Below are 17,826 nucleotides of genomic sequence, written 5' to 3'. Positions count from 1 at the left end.
GTCTTTAACACTTGATTATCCCCGGTTCTTACACTATGTGCTGAATGCCATTTGCATCGATGGTTTCGCTGGTGTACCGTGCTGAGGGGGTGTTTTACTAAAAAAAGATAATCTGGGATACAGTTCCTTGTCCTCTGCACATGAGCTTGCTTTACAATGACTTCAAATGCTCCCAGCTCCCTTCAAATATCTGAAATCGACTCGACTTTGACTGATCACGACACGTCCGCATCTGCACCCTCCCATTCGACCCACAGCCCCGGATCTCGATTCATTCATCCTCGAAAACGCGAAATGGACGAAAGAGAGGAGCTGGGCCAAGGGCCATCAAACGCAAACGCGGCTATCGGACAGTTCACCTTCGCCCCTACTACCAGAACTACGGTGGTGACCACCACCACAACCACGACCACCTCCTTCCCACCTTTGACAATCAACCCCCCGCGAGCCGTCAAGGATCTGGATGCCCGACAGTACCCTCTCGCCTCATCTCCCACTCCAGCGGCCTTAAGAAACCTCAAGTTCAAGATTGGTGACAAGTCAATCATCTTCAACGAGCCCGAGGACACCACAAATGCTGCTGCTGAGGTACGATTTCATCCTACCCTCTCGGTCTCGTTGGTTCCAATGCTCACAGTATAATAATATATAGTACAAGGAGAAAAGCGAGGCGTTGAAATCTTCAAATGGCCAGATTCGCTCCGTGAACTCGTTCATGTCCGAGGGCGAGAACCCCACTCGGCGCCTGACCCCTCCGAGAATAGCGAGTCAACCTTCTAGTCACCCTTTCAACACTCGCCGTCGTGCCGTCTCCCCCGTCACACTTTTCGATCTTCGACCCTCGGTTGTTCTTCCACGAACTCGTCCGTCACGGGTTCCTTCTGAGCCCATCACACGCCGCACTCGCCAAAGTGGCGTGGGATCAACTCATCTTGCCGCTGGCCTTGCCACTCCAGACACCGAAAGCAACCTGGGAGGACTTGGCGAAAATGCGGCCCCAAGACCGAGAATTCATAGTTCAGTGTTTCCGCGCAGGGAACCCCCTTTGCCGTCACCTCTCTCCTCTGAAATCGGAGCTAAAGGCTTGCAGGCATCCAATCAAAATTCCTACTTGCAGAATGCGTTGTCTGGGATTCGTTCGAACCCTGCAACTCAAGAGTCTCAGGCCACTGAAGCGGATGAGAGCTGTTCAACTGCACCTGAATCGGCTTCATTTGGTCAGGATACAACATATGGAACCCAGGAATCTACATCCCAAGAAAGACCCGAGCTAATGTCTCAACTATCGGCAATAGACAATGCCATGGCGCAAGATATGTGCCTCCCGAGCCCGAGTCTCTCACCGGTCGCTGCTATGAATGCCCTCCATGGCGAATCCTCCTTTGACTCAGAAGGACTTGACGTTGATACGGATTCCAGTCTAGATCATAATGTCTCGCGTTTTTCCAGGGCTTTGCGGCTTCAGGATGCAGATGAGACTCGGGTAAATGGCCATTCTCTCGCAAACTCACGGTCACCTTCCTCGCTTTTAGATATGCCCAAGGTGTTGGAGTTCTTTGATTCGGTGCCTGATGAGGTCAAAACGTATCTCATGTATCAATTTCTTCGGAGATGCCCTAAACCTACTCTCCATTTCGTGGCCGATGTGGTTAATCCAACTTTGAAGTGCGATTTCCTGGCTCTTCTGCCGCTCGAGCTCAGTCTCAACATCGTCAAGTATCTTGACGTTCAGACTATGTGCCGTGCTGCGCAGGTGTCTAAGAGGTGGAGACACATCACGAATTCCGATGAAAAGAGCTGGAAGAACCTCCTTGACCAGGATGGATATCATCTCTCAGACGGAGAACTAGAACGGGCTATAAGACAGGGATGGGGATGGCAGTTGTCCAGCGGCCCTGAAGATCACGAGGAAGATCTCAGCGTTGTGGCTCTATCCAGGGCGGATATGGAGGCGTCCCCTGTCCCTTCGATGGCGGGTCCCAGCAGCAGAAGCCCTCTGGAGTCTCTGCCAATCAACCGAAAAGGCAAGCGGAAAGCAAACACGCGTGCTTCAAGCCGGAAGCTTGCCAAGCGGAAGGTCTCATCCAGTGGAGGAGAAATCGCCGATCCAGACTGGAGGAAAGACATTGCCGCGTCCGAGGCCCCATACGCCGCTGCCAACGCTGCAGCTGGGGCAGTGCCCTATGCTGAAGTCGGTCTACCATCTCTTCGTGGGCTGTTCCTCTTCAAGGTCCTCTACCGTCGCCATGTTGCCATCCACAAGGGATGGATGCAGCCGGATGTCAAGCCGCAACATATCGCTTTCCGCGCTCATGACCGCCATGTTGTTACTTGCCTGCAATTTGACGCCGACAAGGTTCTTACGGGAAGCGATGACACCAACATCAACGTGTACGACACCAAAACAGGTGCGTTGCAGGCAACATTGGAGGGCCACGAAGGTGGAGTATGGGCTCTTGAATATCATGGCAACACGCTGGTCTCCGGCTCCACCGATCGCTCAGTGCGAGTCTGGGACATCGAGCGGGCTAGGTGTACTCAGATCTTCCACGGCCACACCTCCACCGTCCGATGCTTGCAAATCGTCCTGCCTACCGAGGTAGGTAGAGATGTAGATGGTCAGCCTGAGATCATGCCTAAAGAGCCATTGATCATTACTGGGTCTCGTGACTCGAACCTTCGGGTGTGGAAGCTTCCCAAATCCGGTGATCCAGTCTACTATCAGAGTGGTCCTACAGTGGATGACGCTAGCTGCCCATACTTCATGCGTGTGCTCTCCGGCCACCAGCACTCTGTTCGTGCAATTGCAGCCCACGGTGATACCCTTGTAAGTGGTAGCTACGATTGCACTGTGAAGGTCTGGAAGATTTCCACCGGACAGACTTTACACACTCTGCAGGGTCACACGATGAAAGTGTATAGCGTGGTTCTTGACCATAAGCGCAATCGTTGCATCAGTGGAGCCATGGACCACATGGTCAAGGTGTGGTCACTAGACGATGGAGCCGTCCTATACAACCTCGAAGGCCATACCTCCCTCGTTGGTCTGCTCGCTTTAGAGCACGATTTCCTTGTCTCAGCCGCGGCTGATTCCACTCTCCGAATCTGGGACTCTGTCCACGGCCACTGCAAGAACACTTTGAGTGCACACACCGGTGCCATCACCTGCTTCCAGCACGATGGGCAGAAGGTCATCTCCGGGTCCGATCGCACGCTGAAGATGTGGGATGTGCGAAACGGCGAGTGTGTTCGAGACCTCCTCACAGACCTCAGTGGCGTGTGGCAGGTCAAGTTTAATGACCGGAGATGTGTTGCTGCGGTGCAACGTGACAGTTTGACTTATATCGAAGTAAGTGTTCTATGATGAGGCTTTCCGATCCTTTATGCTAATATTGCTTCCACCCAGGTTCTCGACTTCGGTGCTGCACGGGATGGAGTCCCGGAAAGCAAGCTTGCGAAACGCATTGTCGTCAACCGACGTGGACAGGAGGTCCTCGGCGGAATTGAAGATGATGACGACTTGTCTGATTGAGATGCATAGGCCGCATTTCTCTTCGACCTCGATCAATATCTCAACACCCGACAACCATCCTCCTTATACTACTTCCTTTCCTCTGTCTTTTCTTCGCTTCTCACTCTATTTCCCCATTTACGATACCCATCCTTACAGCTCTCGTCTTCCATCGGAACAAATATCCTTTGCATAGCGTGGTCGGCATTCTTTGGTCTTGCAGCATTACGATAAGGGGCCAGGCGTTGTTTTTTTCCCCCATATCTTTTTCATCATCTCTTATGTGAAGGTTTCTATCATTCTGTATTCCCAAATATCTGCCTATCCCCATGCATCGTCATCGATACGTTTTCTTTGTCTTTGCCTGATGCTTATGTGACTTCCCATTCTGTTGTCTGCCAGATAGGTGATTCTTTTACATATTTTTCGCCTTGCTTTGTCCGTATCGGACTGCCTATAATAGATTGATTATGATCTTGATCGCAAATTCTGTCATGAGTTGGGTTGGTATTCAGGATATATTGTAATTGCATTGGTATAGTACATAGGTATTCTGCTTACAGCAGCTGGCTCTAGCGAAGCATTCAAATGCTTCGAACAGGAACCGTAGTGTTACTTGGCGGTCTAGATATGCTGTCGTAGACCCATGCCGGCTAGCGTGTTGGCGTACGACAGCTGGGCAAGCCCGATTCAGGATTGGCTATCATGCTCAGGAAAAGCCGGATATCTCATCCTGGCCCCAGAAAAGGAACGAAAGATGTATAGTCTCATCTCTAGTCCAAAGATATGCATGCGCTCGGGGAAGGGCTGATCGGACCTGACAAGCCGCACCAAGGAGTCAAGTCTAAAAACTCGACGATAGTTTCGAATTTGGACAACACGACATGCCCTTTCACGACAAAGTAGCTGGCGTCTCTGCAGCAGGGGGTACAGCGAGCCGGCCACCTTGCAAGCTCCCATCAATACCAGCAGCAGACAAAATCGACCAACGAACGGCATCGATCCCCAGCGCCCGGCCAGGTCCAATCTTTGCTTCAGCACTACAAGTCAAAATCTCACCCAAGGACCCAGGCCCCTCCGAAGCCCGCGGGTCTGGCTGGACAATGGGTTTGATACCCTGGAGCAGGAGCTGTAACCGCTCAATGTTGGCGGGCGTGACCCCGGTCTTTATCTGCTTCAATTGTCTAACGAGGAACTTGTCGACTTTGGACAGGATGATCTGGTGCGGGATTGCGTGGTGTCGGAATAGTCTGAGGATCTCGGCGTCTGTTTGCTTGATGCCGTGCGTACTGTCGATGAGGAGGAATGCGCGACGGAGTCTATAATATCTTCGTCAGTCATCGTATACCATAGATGGATAGGTTTGTTCCATGTATTTCATGTTCCACGTGGAACAGGCGTCATAACTCACTGTTTCCGCCCTTGGAGATACTTCATAATCTCCGCTCCCCACTCAGACCGACTCGCCTTTCCGTATCCCGGCATGTCAAGCAGCACAACCTTCGACTCGCCGCCCTTTGTCCCACCAATCCCGAACGCGTTCATTTCCCTCGTTCGACCAGGCTTCGATGATGTCCAGCATATCTCCTGTCCCATTATTGCGTTCAGTAGTGAGCTCTTGCCGACATTTGAGCGACCTAAGAATGCGACTTCGGGCTCGACGGATGCAAATGGTGTTGTGCGAAATTTGGCCGCGGACCAGAGTTTGAGGGGTGAGTGGCGCGACGGAGTAAAGACCTTATCGGCGAAGGCTAGTTGCTCATCTTTCGGGGGTCTTGTATCCCAGTAGTAGCAGAGGTCGGACGGGGTGAGGTCTTTGAGTTCGCGCTTTGAATTGGGATTCGAGGCTGAGGATAGGGCTCGTATGGTTGTGTATAATGATATACTGGATGCAGAGTTCCTGCATGCTGGTATTGAGTTCATCATAACTCTCGAATACCCGAAAAAGGGTCAAGGAAAAGCCAAATAAAAAAAAGTAGAGTTGATATGGATTTCTCCAGATCGGCGCACGGGGCAAGTCGCCCGAGCCAAGACCGCATCATCAGCTATCGGCGCATCCAGATAAGACTGACCTTCTCCCCAACTTCGAAGGTTGTTCTATACCTCACCAGTCAAAATGATCAACGCAGTCCTCGTCTTCAATAATAATGGCCAGCCTCGGCTGACCAAGTTCTACACACAGCTGGTGAGTCGAACCCCGCAGCACTCGCACACCCGCGCAGAACAACCGCAACTAACCCCAGAAACAGGACACGCAAACCCAGCAATCTCTGATCGCGCAAATATACCGTCTAGTCGCACAGCGTCCAGCAAGCGCCTGCAACTTCCTCCCACTCCCACCTCTCCTCTCGCAAGGCGCCAGCTCCTCCGCCTCCGGGCCCTCCGATACCCCCACCCAGATCACATACCGGACCTACGCAACGCTGTCGTTCATCATGATCTCTACGTCCACTGAATCCCCGCTCGCTCTGATCGATCTGATTCAGGTATTTGTCGAGGCGCTGGATCGCATGTTCGAGAATGTCTGCGAGTTGGATCTTATCTTCGGCTATGAGACTTTGCATGCTGTGCTCGGTGAGATGATTGTTGGTGGTGTTGTGGTTGAGACGCATATTGAGAAGATTATTGCTGGTGTGCGTGCCCAGGAGGGATCGCTGGGTAAGAAGAAGGCTGTTCAGGCTGCTAGTACTAGTTTGGGCCGTGGGGCTTTGCCTGGGTTGGGGGCGTGGAGGTGATCTATGGAGGACAAATGTTTTGTCTTTAAATGACCTGCATAGTGATAGATCTAAGGACCATTGCGTTCGGTTTGGTCTATCTCAGGCGTTCTGGTTACGCATTCTGGACTTGCTTTCGTTGTTTTAGACTTTTCGGTTATTGATGCCCTTGAATGATATATTGAGTGATGTGATTGTACATTGTGAAGTTCTGTAAAAGCCAAATACACATATGTTCTTCGATGTATGTAAACCCGGATTTTTCACGAGTATGTTGCCTTCTTCTTTCTCTTTTCCTCCATGCTCGGGTCCATCTCCGAAAATGATATTCTGCCACTCATCCCAGATAAAGACACCCATCCGATAAAAGGGCCGCATGTGGTCTAATCCGGTTGGGTAGAGCTTGGGTCGAAGAGAAAGATTCATCTGCACTGTTTCATAAAATGCCGCTTGTGGCGAGCTTTGACAGTTGTGTGTGCACTCTATTCCCTGAAATAACTTTCGGTATAATTTGGCTGTGGGTTCCCGGGTGTTCGAACAAGAGACGGGATTTTTGGGACCCATCTTTTTTCATCCTTCAGGCTAAAGCTCTGACCCGTGGGCGTTGAAATACTGAGCTGGTTCTTCGGGTATGCGTGTCGCGCGGAGGTGGCCGTTCTGATCGAAGTCGGCCGGGTACCTAGTGCCTCAGTCCTTTCCTGTCATGCTTCCTGGCGAGATATGCGTTTTCGGCGGACAAATTTACGTCGTTTGGTAGCTCTGCTCCAGCTTCCATCGCTATCGTATCTGACATCGACGTAAAATGGGATGGTGACGAGAGTCCTTGAACGAACTGCAAAACTAAGGATGGTTTTGCTGATGGCTTCCTGCCACTTGTCCTGGGAATGTAGATTCATCGGGAAACCCAGCCAGGCTCTTTTCCCGGAAGCTCAAGTTGAGATGCATGATGTACTTGTCCCAAAAAATATTCACGGGAAGACCCCTAAAGCCCCGAATCTGACAATAGGTACGAAGAATAACATCTAGGCGGAGAGTTTGAGAGAATCCGTCATCTTGGCGATTGGAGTAAGGGTGCTGTTGGCCTGGTATACCCAGAGGGTGAAACAATCGAAAGTATTGTCGAATGATACACTGTTGCTTGAGCAGCATTTTTGAAAAAGGATTCTTGAGTCATTTTGCGACTCTTGCGGTGCTTGGTTGGTAAAATGTTTCTGGTAAAAGCAAAAAGCCTGTGGGGCAGGTAGAGTCTGCCACTGGATCGATGCTAACGAACGGACAGCAAAGAAGACTATCCACACGAGACATTAGCTCCCAGCCCTTAGAAAGAAGCCTCAAAGTGGGATCTCCACTAACCTCAAGGACTCCACTTGTTGTTCACCCACGCAGAAGCAGTATGGCTGGTTGTTTGCGCATGGCCCATGCGTATTCTTGCCGTTGTCATCCACGTATGGCACGTGAAAGAAGAAGCGACATGCCCAGCTATAACGGCCGTCAATCCAGTCGCGGACTTGAGTGAACTGCACCAGCTTGATTCCAGAATCATTCATATCTTCGAGTGCTCCCCTTGAGCGTATACTTGCAAGGTTTGCTATATTGCGATACAGTATTAGTTTAGCTCTATAACGCAGCATACAATCGCCATGTATGGATCAATGTAGATCGGGGGAGGGTCTGACCAGGTGTGGAGTCCACAGGTAACCCTGAAGAAAGGCGCCATGACCAATTCAGAGTTGGAGTAGACAAGGGCCGATCTTTCCGTGCCCCCGATGATTAGCGTCCTGTCATTCGAATGGAAGGCTGTATTTCGACATCATTTCTGTTCATGTCAAGTTGTTTTGAAGGGATTAAAGGGGAATTTTCAAGATCAGGGAACTTTTTTTTTATTTCTGGTGTTTATATGAGATCACAAGACTAATATGTAGGTTACTGAGGAAGGTACCCTCCATCGCTGCTGCCAGAATCTCGAGATATATTCGATGTCATGTGATTTATGTCACGTGGAAACATAAATCTGCCCTAGCGCCTTGCCCTAGCCCTGGTCACATGAGTGCGCTAGCGCGACCCACAGAAACTTCATAAGTTGCATCCACACGAACTTTTTCCTTTCTCATCCGTCAACCGTCAATCAGCGCAATCCCAGTCGACAAAATGGTGGTGAGTACATAAACTGTCTCTTGATAACATCAGAGACTTCTTCTAGTTCCCGCGATGTCTCACGACATTCGCTATGCTTCAGATCTTTGATCTAAGCATTTCCGCCGATCGCGCACAGCCTCGAAAGAGATGTGTCGCGCATCGTGTGATGATTTTGGCTGGAAGCATGGAGTCAATGCCCGTAACACGGCTTGGCTCATGTTCTCCTTAGAGTTCAAAGAAGATACAGCAATATGTGAACAGCACGCTGATCTTCTTCCTCAATGATAGCCTCCTACTAAGTCCGGAAAGAAGACCGCCGCTCTGCCCTACCCCCAGGGCAAGGCTGGTGCTGGCAAGAAGACTGCCAAGGTACGTTTTCTTCTTCCACTTGAGGAGTGCATTGAGTTCTGGAGAGATCCTAACCTTTCTTCCACAGAACCCCCTTATCGAGAAGCGCACTCGCAACTTCGGTATCGGCCAGGACATCCAGCCCCGTCGCAACCTCGCCCGCTTCGTCAAGTGGCCCGAGTATGTCCGTCTTCAGCGCCAGAAGAAGATCCTGAACATGCGCCTGAAGGTTCCCCCTTCCATCGCTCAGTTCCAGGCCACTCTCGACCGCAACACCGCTGCCCAGACCTTCAAGCTCCTCTCCAAGTACCGTCCTGAGACCAAGGCCGAGAAGAAGGAGCGTCTCGTCCAGGAGGCCACCGCCGTCGCCGAGGGCAAGAAGAAGGAGGATGTCTCCAAGAAGCCCTACAACGTCAAGTACGGTCTCAACCACGTCGTCGGACTCGTTGAGAACAAGAAGGCTTCCCTCGTCCTCATCGCCCACGATGTTGACCCCATTGAGCTGGTTGTCTTCCTGCCCGCTCTCTGCCGCAAGATGGGTGTCCCCTACGCCATTGTCAAGGGCAAGGCCCGTCTCGGCACAGTCGTCCACAAGAAGACCTCCGCCGTTCTCGCCCTGACCGAGACCCGCGCTGAGGACAAGGCCGAGTTCGCCAAGCTCCTCTCCGCCATCAAGGAGGGTTACACCGACAAGAACGAGGAGACCCGCCGTCACTGGGGTGGTGGTATCATGGGCGCCAAGGCCAACGCCCGCATCGAGAAGAAGCAGAAGGCTCTCGATGCCGCCATCAAGGTTTAAATTAAGCTTGTGTAACTACAGCTTTTTTTCCTTTGATGTCTGTTTGACGGGATCGTTTTCTAATCGAAGCGCTCGGATCTCAAAAATAATAAGTTGTGATGGGAAACAACAAGGTGTTCAAGGCTTTGACGATCTATTGACGGCCAATTCTTTTAGCTTTAGATGGGTGCGAAAGAGCCCTTTGGCCCTTTTTGGATCCTGTTCTAACAAAAAAGACACATTTTTCTCTCACGAACTCCAATGGCCCCATGTACCACTTTTCTGCAGATACCCATGAATGCATTTTTCTACCTGTTCAATCTATTGATGGTCTCTGTAGTCCCATCAGAACTAGGCATTCATGTCGTCTGTTTCGTATTTTGTAATATATGACCTGGTTAATTGTAGTCTGTAAGAGAGTTCATGTACAGATGGTAGACAAGTTTCTTGATCGGCGTACCTCTTGATTAGCGCTATTTCGCTCAATCGAGATTTTTCTTCGCCTCTCGCTTGTGTGGGATCTGCGACACCTGCCAAGAATACCAAGTCTTTTCTAAAAGATAGCCCCGTCTTGGCACATATCTTAAAGACGTCTGCATACTCCTATCAAACGGTCTTGCATTGAAGAAGCAGGCCATATGGCAGTTTATTAAAGATTTAAGAATACTACAAGACCGGGTAGGCTGCATAGTATATATATATAGTAGGTGAAATTGAGGGGTAACTCCCCCTGAACAACATATTCGACACATGCTACATGAAATATATGTAGGTGCAAGAATATATTCATATCCTATATGCACTCACTATCTAAAACTGATTGCCATTGGAATCATACGCATCGTGAACCTGCTCTCTGGCCTGGTACTTTACCCTCTCTCTGTCAATGAAGTCCAGTCCCCTAGTCTCAACCTCACGGTCGACAAAGGCACCAGCAAATCCAGCCAGGATCTCCTTGGCCTTTGCGTGGCTTTCAGGCTCGCCTAGTACAGATAAGAAGAAGCATTAGCTTTTCTGTACCTCTAGGCCTGGCTCTATTCATCGAATGGCCAAAAGAGGGGAGGGGGAGGATATGTATATGTACCGTTCTCAGCAACGTGGTTCTCGTAGGCCTTGGCTGCCTCGTAGCTAGCGGCACCGGCAATCAGCTCGTGGATCACGGAAGGATCGTGCTCTGGCTGGCCGTTGTAGGTGTTGTAGGCCTGAGCCTGGTCGGAGTCGTCTAGGTAGATGGGAGTTAGTGGAAAGTTGGTATCAAGGAAGTATAAAGGGGATACTCACCACTGAACCAGCCCATTTTGAATTGAATTGTTAAGAAAAGTGGTAAGAGAGGATAGAGGAGATGAGAAGTGAGACACGTGGAAGAGGGGTAGTCTAGTGGGTTTTATACTCCGTCCACTAGTGCCACTCCATCACTTACGGTCACATCATTGAGGGGCATATATGCCTCAGACCAGTTAGAAGGCGACGCCGACTTTAGTCTACATAGAGCTGACATACATGTAAAACAGTATCCAGGAGAGAGAGAGAAATAGGAAGATAGTAATAACAAACAGGTTTATTACACCATCAGACAACCTAAATATCGGGAACCGATACTCAAGCGCAAAATAAGAGAAGACAAGGCTGGTATGATGAAATTACAGTAAGATCCAGAGGTCCACCGCCAAAGCATAAGAGAAAAAAAGTACAAAGAACCCCAAAAGCCCAGCCCTATGCTCCCAGAAGACCAGAGATGCTCACCGCCGATTTTTTCCAATATGAATGATGACACTGAGAAACCCCGTCTAAAGACACGAGTTGAAGCAAAAGCAAGCGAAAAAGGTGTATAGTATGAAGAAGGACGAGGCATAAGCGTAATCGCGGTCATTTGGTCATTAACGTTGAGGAGGTCGTGAAAGCCCTTGGCGTACCTGTATGCTTGTTAGCCAGTTCAGACATAAGTATTCGGATAAAAAACCACTCACCTTCATTTGTTCAATTCTCGCCTTCAGTTGGCTGGTGACTTCCGCGGCTCGCTTCCAGTTCTCTGCTGGTTCAGAAGATCTGGGTTGCTGCTGGTCGTCTTCGGTGAAATTTGTGTTGGAGTTTCGGGCGGATGAGCGCGTCGGGCTACCAACGGCCGAGTAGCCATATGTAGGGCTCAAGTTGCGTCGGCCTAGGCCGCCATTGCGACTGCTGGGTCCTGGTGATTCCATGCCATTGTTCTCCCTCTCCCTCTCCTCACTGGGAGTAGCAGAGGCGTAGCTTCGAGGACGCGAGCTTTCGAATCGGGATCCCATGTGAAGACCAGATCGTGAAGCAGCATTGCCGTTGCCAATGTGGTCTTGATACATGGAGTTTGTGTCTGGCATGCCCATGCTTCCTGCGTCGGATGTAGCGTTAGGTGGGCTTATGGCAGACGCGCGAAGTGCTCGTGCGAGTTCACGCTTCAATCTTTCGATCTCTCTCTGCTGTTTTTGAACACTCCCCTCCGCGGTTTCCGCATCACTCCGTGCGCGAACAAGTTGAGTCTCTTTCGCCTTGATGCTCAAGACATCGCGGGTGTGATCCTCAATCAACTGTGCATTCTGGTTCTGAAGTTCAGTGATCGTTGAGTTGAGCCTTGAACGCTCGGACTTCATATCTTCCACGGTTCGGTTGAAGTTCTCCTTCTCCGCCCGTAATTCTTCTAACTCAGCACGCTCGGCTGCCGCCATAGCGTTGGCGGCAGGTGAAGGGGCAGGGGCAGGTTCAGCAGGCGCTGACGGTCTGGCAATGGGCCGACCCGCAAGTCCACGACCAAGACCGAACTTGGGAGCGGCTGGTGGGGGAGCCACATCCTCTTCTGGGGGCGCGGCAACTCGTCTTGATGGCGACGCAGTGCTTCCGGGACCAGCAAGCTTCCGTTGCAGCTTGAGACCTGATCCAGGAGTTGGAAGGCCGCCGGCCTTCGGAGCACCGAGCTTTGAAGGGATTCCTCTGGCTGCAGGCCTGGCCGGGGGTTCTTCTGGGGCAGGCGGAGCGGCTACAGGGGCTAGTTTTTTCAGCCCCGTTGCCGGCTTCTTGCCAACGACCTTCCTGCCAGCCGGGGCAGCGGGCTTTGGGGGTGCCACAATAGGCTTGGGTCGTTCCTTGGCCTTGACTTCGGCGGTTCCGAAGTACTCTTTGATTTTGGTTTTACGAATCTCGTCAAGTCCATCGACATACGGGTTCATGGCCCGTTCACCCAGAATCTTCATTAATGTACCCAGAATTTCAGCAGCTCCTTCGCGGATTGCCGGGGCTGACTCGGTAAATAGCTTTGTGCCGGCATCAGCGATCGCTTTCTGCTCTGCCTTGGCTGGTACTGTCCGGGTTGTGCGCAAGCAACGAACCAAGAACTTGACAGTTTCCTGCTTGATCTGTGGGTTCTTGTGCTTGAGATACTCAAAGATTTCTTCCAAGCAATCCGTAAGGGTTGTCGTGGTGAAGACAGCATCCAACGCCTGGCCCAAAGCATCTGCGACAGTCGTCTTCTTTTCTTTCAAACGTTCAAACATGGGCGCCATAATGACGCTTCGGTATTTGGTAAATCCGTTGCGAAGGCCCCTGGCCAACACGTCCACACAGTTCGCAGCTACCGTGGCGACCGCGACGTTGGCATCCTTCATGGATTTGGCCAATCCCCTCACGATGTCATCGTAGGGGCCGTCTTTGATCCGGGGAACGTTGATAACGTTATAGAGAGCGTCCAACGCTTCCTTGCGGTCCTTCCATTTTGACGAGGCCAATTGATCATGGAAATCGGCAGGGATTTTCTTCATGACATCAACCGGTTCCGCCAGGTCGAAGGCATCAACAACCACCGCATCCTCTTCCTCATCAAACTCGTCGCCGGCTGGCTCTTCACCCTCCTCGCCTGCTGGTGCAGCGCTGGCCGCGGCCATGGCATCTTGTTGTGCCCGAGTGAATCGCTCTTGCTTCGGTGTGGGGTCCTGCTTTACAGTTTCAAATAGTTTCTCCAAATCTCCCTGTTGCACAGGTTTCAAATCGGCCCAGAACAGAGGCTTGATGGCCTCCCGAAGCCACCGATAGAGTTCCACGGTTAGGTTTTGTGCTTCCGCGCGGACATTTTTATCAGCATGACCAAAAACCTTTGTTAACGCCTTCAAAGTTTGCTTCGGGTCGACGATCTTGCAGCCGAAGTTGTGATAAATGAGGGTCAAGGCGGCGAGAGAGGCGGCGACCACCTTGGGTACTTTGTGTGATAGTATGGGTAGTAGCTCCTCGATCACCGGATCGGCCTTATCCAATTCAACACATAATAAAAGAGCTTCCTGGGCGCTAGCTTTACCGGCCGGTCGTGTAGATGGGAGACCTTTCTCCGCAATTGGGCCAATTGTATATGTCCGGGTCCTGTAAATGGGAATGTTGTCAGTGGATGTAGGGTGAACCAAGAAGTCCGTCGCGACTGGGACCGGGGGTTGACGCACCTCGTGCAGGCCTGGGCTCCTCCGAATTTCAAAAAGGCGCAGTATGTTGCAAGACCTTCTGACTGTGCGGCGACGTTGGAATCTGCAACCGCCCCTTTCCACAGGCCGGGATCTTGTATGAATGGCACGAAGACTGGGTGTGATTCATCGGGCGTCTTTTCAAACTGCGCTTTCGCTTCCTCGTATCCCTCCTTTCGGACTTTCCAGTTCTGTATATCGGGGTTAGACTTTTCAGAGATCATATCGCTCGGACTGGTTATGCAGGAATGAGCGCACCTTGTGAGCGAACCGGTCGGGCAAGGGTAAGGAGGAGAAGTCCTCTGTGGCTTCAGCCATTCTGACGGGCGAGGACAGGAACTATCAACAGATTCTAGGAAGGAAAGGAGTCAGCACGTTCTGCTGTGGCCCGATCAGAAGTGCGCCTGGCATCAAAGAGGGTTCCAGAGAAATATATACAAGGTTCTGAGTTGGTGTTGCGGGGGGTCTCGGGGGATGTCTCCGGGGGGGGGGGTTCAGATGATCATACTGTGTTGGGTTGATGCCCAAAGGGTATCAAAGACAGACTTGTCTTGATTCAATAAGACACTGACGACTAGAACATGAATTATCTAAGTCAAAGTGTCAAGTATATTGACAGGGATGGGGAGATAGTCAAAACACACGGGGTTAAAGAAAATAAACAGTTGAAGTTGAAGGAAAGTAAACAAAAGCCTTGGCGAGTTATTGTTTTCAATTCCCCGCGGTGGATCACAACTTGCTCTTCATGTTTATCTTCTCTTCTTTTCTTTCTCTCTGTTCTTCAATTCCTCTACTTCTTTTGGATCAATTCGTCAATTCGCCAACTCGACAACTCCCAAACTCCCCCCCCCCCCCCAACTCCCCTTTAGTCGCCGACACCGCTCCCACCACTTCCCCTCCATCGCAGTTTTCTGGACCAAGTTGGTGCATGCGCATTTGGATAAGCAGGGAGAGCAGAGAGCACATATAACATCATGAGCCAACTTCTCACGTCGCGTCAGGCGGAGGAGCTGTATGTGACCCGATCTGGTTCATTTAGGGGTGATCGCTGATGGTGTTTTGCGACAGACATAAAGGAATAATCGCCTACCTCACCTCTGTGAATTTGCACCACAGCTCCGCCGCTTTACGAGAAGAACTAGGCGACTCGATCCGAGTCGACGAAACCACACTAAAGAAATATGAAGGGCTCTTGGAGAAGAAATGGACGAGCGTAGTCCGGTTACAGAAAAAGGTGCGAGGACCGAGCATACCAACAAGCCTTCCTCTTGTTAACCTGCTATTTTTGGTATAGATTATGGATCTGGAAGCACGATGCGCTTCACTCCAGTCTGAGCTGGACACCGCAACCCCGACTTCTCTGAATCGCAAAAACCAAGACCCAGTCTCCTGGCTGCCTCGAGCACCAGCGCGCCATGACCTCCAATCGCACCGCTCGCCAGTATCGTGCCTGGCTTTCCATCCAATATTCTCTTCATTGGCCTCCGGCTCAGATGATACCACAATCAAGATCTGGGACTGGGAGCTGGGTGAACTAGAACGCACAATCAAAGGACATACCAGGGCAGTGTTAGATGTCGATTATGGTGGACCGCGCGGAGGCACACTTCTTGCATCATGCTCGTCAGATCTGACGATCAAATTGTGGGACCCGGCTGACGAGTATAAGAACATTCGAACGCTACCAGGGCACGATCACAGCGTTTCAGCGGTTCGGTTCATTCCTTCTGGAGCTGCAGGGTCTCCCATGTCAGGAAACCTGCTAGTCTCAGCTTCTCGCGATCTCACACTGCGCATATGGGATGTGACAACTGGATATTGTGTCAAATCCATGCAGGGTCATGGAGACTGGATTCGAGATGTTACACCATCGCCAGACGGCCGGTTCCTCTTCTCTGGTGGAGATGACCGAGTTGCACGTCTGTGGGATATCTCATCTGGTGATACCAAATCAACATTCCTAGGCCACGAGCACTATATCGAGTGTGTGGCCTTCGCTCCGCCAACAAGTTACCCTCACTTCGCAGCTCTTGCGGGGCTAAAGAAGCCACCACCAGCATCATCGTCTGCCGAATTTGTGGCTACTGGTTCTCGCGATAAGACTATCCGTCTCTGGGATACACGCGGAAACTGCATCAAGACACTTGTTGGCCACGACAACTGGGTCCGCTCATTGGTCTTCCATCCCGGTGGTAAATACCTTCTCTCAGTATCTGACGACAAGACTATGCGGTGCTGGGATCTCACACAAGAATGCAAGTGTGTGCGCACGATCGTGGCCCACGACCACTTCATCAGTTCGCTTCGATGGGCGCCGCCTTTGGTTAAGGATGCCGGTGCAAATGAGGGTGCGAACGGTGCCGAGGCTGCGCCTAATGGGGCGAAAGCAAAAGAAGACCCTAACGCGACAAAGATGTCCATTCGATGTGTCCTGGCAACTGGCAGTGTTGATCTCAAAGTCCGGGTCTTCGCGGCATGATCGATTTTAGTTAGCACCGAACGAGGAGCAATGGGAAAGAAGATGAGGGCAACACCGAAAGCTTGAGATAAATAAACCCCAATGCCCAATTCATTGAGGGACCACTACATCTCTCGCTGGGGTGCCTCAAGCTGAAGGGTTCAGGATTTGACGGGCACGGTTTGCCGTTTCTGGGTAAAGGAGTTGGTTATTCTTCCGTGATACCAGTGACTTTCTTTCTGTTTACGAATGATTAAATGATTGGACTAGACAGCTTCGTCTAGGCTAAACCGGTGTTTATGATGTGCACTGTTGGTTTTTTTGTATTTTGATATTGATGGGTCCTTCCTCTCCTTCTTCCCTTTCTCATACATACTTTAGACTTATCTTTGGTTGCAAGATCCATCCCAGGAATACAACATATCACAATGCCAATGAAAATAGATTGAAGCGGTATAATACAGTACATAACCTCCGATATGCAACACCACGGAGGCCAAAGGACAAATCCGACAGTTCAAATACTGAAGCCCGTCCCAAAAAGAGCTAAACGTACAATTCTTCAGTAAAAGCCACTTTCTCAGTAAAAGTCAGCAGCTCATTGCTCAGCCTCCTTCACTCTCTCCTGCACAATCCTCTCATCCTCGGCCACTCTCTCCTGCACAATCCTCTTAACCTTCCCGATGCGCTCATTCTCCGCATGAATGCGATGAATCAACTGCGCAGTAGAAAGCACCTCACCATTCGGCACCGGAACACCCGCCTTAGCCGCCTCCTTGACAAGATCCACCTCACGACCAAGTCGTCTCGACTCACGACGCAGATACTTGGCCGCCCAGCGCGTCTCACGCTCAGCCTCACGCTCCTCCTTCGACAGCACAGCAGGACGGTCCGCAATGGCCTCGCCGAAAGGGGTTATGATGCGCTCGACGACGTGGTGCACGTTCCGGCTTTTGGGCGCGCCGGACGAGAACTCGATTATGTCGCCGTCGCGGAGGGAGTTGCGCGGGTCGGACACTAGGTAGTGCGTTTCCTGTGGGTAGAACTTGCGGATGTGTCGGTCCCAGAGTGTGTGGCGGTGGCAGACGCCCACTGTGCGGTCCATGCGGCCGACGGAGACCACGGTGCCGGTTTTCAGCTCGGAGGCGTAGTTGCGCAGTCGGGAGGGCGCTTGTGTTTCTGTGCCGGTAGTCTTGGGATGTGTGGGGGTTGGGGTGGTTGTTGAGGCATTGCGGAGGGGCGTGATGAGGTATGTGGTTGATTGGAGGATTGAGGGGCGTGTCAGGGACAGAGATGTCGTGAGTGAGGCTCGGAGAGGCATTGTTGCCCGCAGGAGGTGGCTTGGTGCCATTGTTGATAGGGGAGCAGGCGGTTGCTCTTCCAATTGTATTCGGATGGGATTGGAGAGG

The 17,826-nt window shown here is 51.3% G+C and overlaps 9 protein-coding genes across 9 annotated transcripts; 4 read left to right on the top strand and 5 right to left on the bottom strand.

Annotated features, from left to right (window-relative positions):
* Nucleotides 1-156: 156 nt before the first annotated feature.
* On the top strand, nt 157-3,532 carry N7471_000229 (F-box/WD repeat-containing protein; the record flags this gene model as incomplete). The annotated part of the gene is made up of 3 exons (XM_057272950.1): nt 157-588; nt 653-3,349; nt 3,407-3,532. 3 exons carry the CDS (start codon nt 157-159, stop codon nt 3,530-3,532), a joined length of 3,255 nt encoding a protein of 1,084 aa, XP_057141129.1.
* Nucleotides 3,533-4,403: 871 nt separating this feature from the next.
* Nucleotides 4,404-5,434, bottom strand: N7471_000228 (translation initiation/elongation factor MRX8; the record flags this gene model as incomplete). Its single annotated transcript, XM_057272949.1, has 2 exons — nt 4,404-4,830; nt 4,923-5,434. The coding sequence occupies 2 exons, from the start codon at nt 5,432-5,434 to the stop codon at nt 4,404-4,406; spliced, it is 939 nt and encodes a 312-aa protein (XP_057141128.1).
* Nucleotides 5,435-5,609: 175 nt separating this feature from the next.
* On the top strand, nt 5,610-6,411 carry N7471_000227 (putative AP-3 adaptor complex subunit sigma). The gene is made up of 2 exons (XM_057272948.1): nt 5,610-5,696; nt 5,761-6,411. Exons 1-2 carry the CDS (start codon nt 5,628-5,630, stop codon nt 6,244-6,246), a joined length of 555 nt encoding a protein of 184 aa, XP_057141127.1. The 5' UTR covers nt 5,610-5,627; the 3' UTR covers nt 6,247-6,411.
* A 578-nt stretch (nt 6,412-6,989) lies between these two features.
* On the bottom strand, nt 6,990-7,772 carry N7471_000226 (uncharacterized protein; the record flags this gene model as incomplete). Its single annotated transcript, XM_057272947.1, has 2 exons — nt 6,990-7,513; nt 7,604-7,772. The coding sequence occupies 2 exons, from the start codon at nt 7,770-7,772 to the stop codon at nt 7,248-7,250; spliced, it is 435 nt and encodes a 144-aa protein (XP_057141126.1). The 3' UTR covers nt 6,990-7,247.
* Nucleotides 7,773-8,373: 601 nt separating this feature from the next.
* On the top strand, nt 8,374-9,508 carry N7471_000225 (60S ribosomal protein eL8; the record flags this gene model as incomplete). Its single annotated transcript, XM_057272946.1, has 3 exons — nt 8,374-8,379; nt 8,650-8,730; nt 8,798-9,508. The coding sequence occupies 3 exons, from the start codon at nt 8,374-8,376 to the stop codon at nt 9,506-9,508; spliced, it is 798 nt and encodes a 265-aa protein (XP_057141125.1).
* A 789-nt stretch (nt 9,509-10,297) lies between these two features.
* Nucleotides 10,298-10,808, bottom strand: N7471_000224 (DUF3759 domain-containing protein; the record flags this gene model as incomplete). The annotated part of the gene is made up of 3 exons (XM_057272945.1): nt 10,769-10,808; nt 10,572-10,709; nt 10,298-10,470 (listed from the first exon to the last, which is right to left on the bottom strand). Exons 1-3 carry the CDS (start codon nt 10,782-10,784, stop codon nt 10,298-10,300), a joined length of 327 nt encoding a protein of 108 aa, XP_057141124.1. The 5' UTR covers nt 10,785-10,808.
* A 556-nt stretch (nt 10,809-11,364) lies between these two features.
* On the bottom strand, nt 11,365-14,277 carry N7471_000223 (putative spindle pole body component; the record flags this gene model as incomplete). The annotated part of the gene is made up of 4 exons (XM_057272944.1): nt 11,365-11,400; nt 11,455-13,864; nt 13,942-14,150; nt 14,218-14,277. 4 exons carry the CDS (start codon nt 14,275-14,277, stop codon nt 11,365-11,367), a joined length of 2,715 nt encoding a protein of 904 aa, XP_057141123.1.
* A 656-nt stretch (nt 14,278-14,933) lies between these two features.
* Nucleotides 14,934-16,438, top strand: N7471_000222 (WD40 repeat domain-containing protein; the record flags this gene model as incomplete). Its single annotated transcript, XM_057272943.1, has 3 exons — nt 14,934-14,971; nt 15,028-15,193; nt 15,254-16,438. The coding sequence occupies 3 exons, from the start codon at nt 14,934-14,936 to the stop codon at nt 16,436-16,438; spliced, it is 1,389 nt and encodes a 462-aa protein (XP_057141122.1).
* A 577-nt stretch (nt 16,439-17,015) lies between these two features.
* On the bottom strand, nt 17,016-17,768 carry N7471_000221 (uS17 family ribosomal protein; the record flags this gene model as incomplete). The annotated part of the gene is made up of 1 exon (XM_057272942.1): nt 17,016-17,768. The coding sequence occupies one exon, from the start codon at nt 17,766-17,768 to the stop codon at nt 17,016-17,018; it is 753 nt and encodes a 250-aa protein (XP_057141121.1).
* Between the last annotated feature and the right edge of the window lie 58 nt (nt 17,769-17,826).

The sequence above is a fragment of the Penicillium samsonianum genome (assembly GCF_028829775.1).
Source record: "Penicillium samsonianum strain IBT 33392 chromosome Unknown utg000001l_segment0_segment0, whole genome shotgun sequence".
Lineage (NCBI taxonomy): Eukaryota > Fungi > Ascomycota > Eurotiomycetes > Eurotiales > Aspergillaceae > Penicillium > Penicillium samsonianum.
Note: the sequence above shows the minus strand (reverse complement) of the source record. Positions and strands in the feature narration are given on the sequence as shown.

Coding starts and splice junctions, on each gene's coding strand:
- N7471_000227 (XM_057272948.1), top strand. CDS start 5,628: ATGATCAACGCAGTCCTCGTCTTCAATAATAATGGCCAGCCTCGGCTG. Junction 5,697..5,760: donor CCAAGTTCTACACACAGCTG/GTGAGTCGAACC, acceptor CCCCAGAAACAG/GACACGCAAACCCAGCAATC.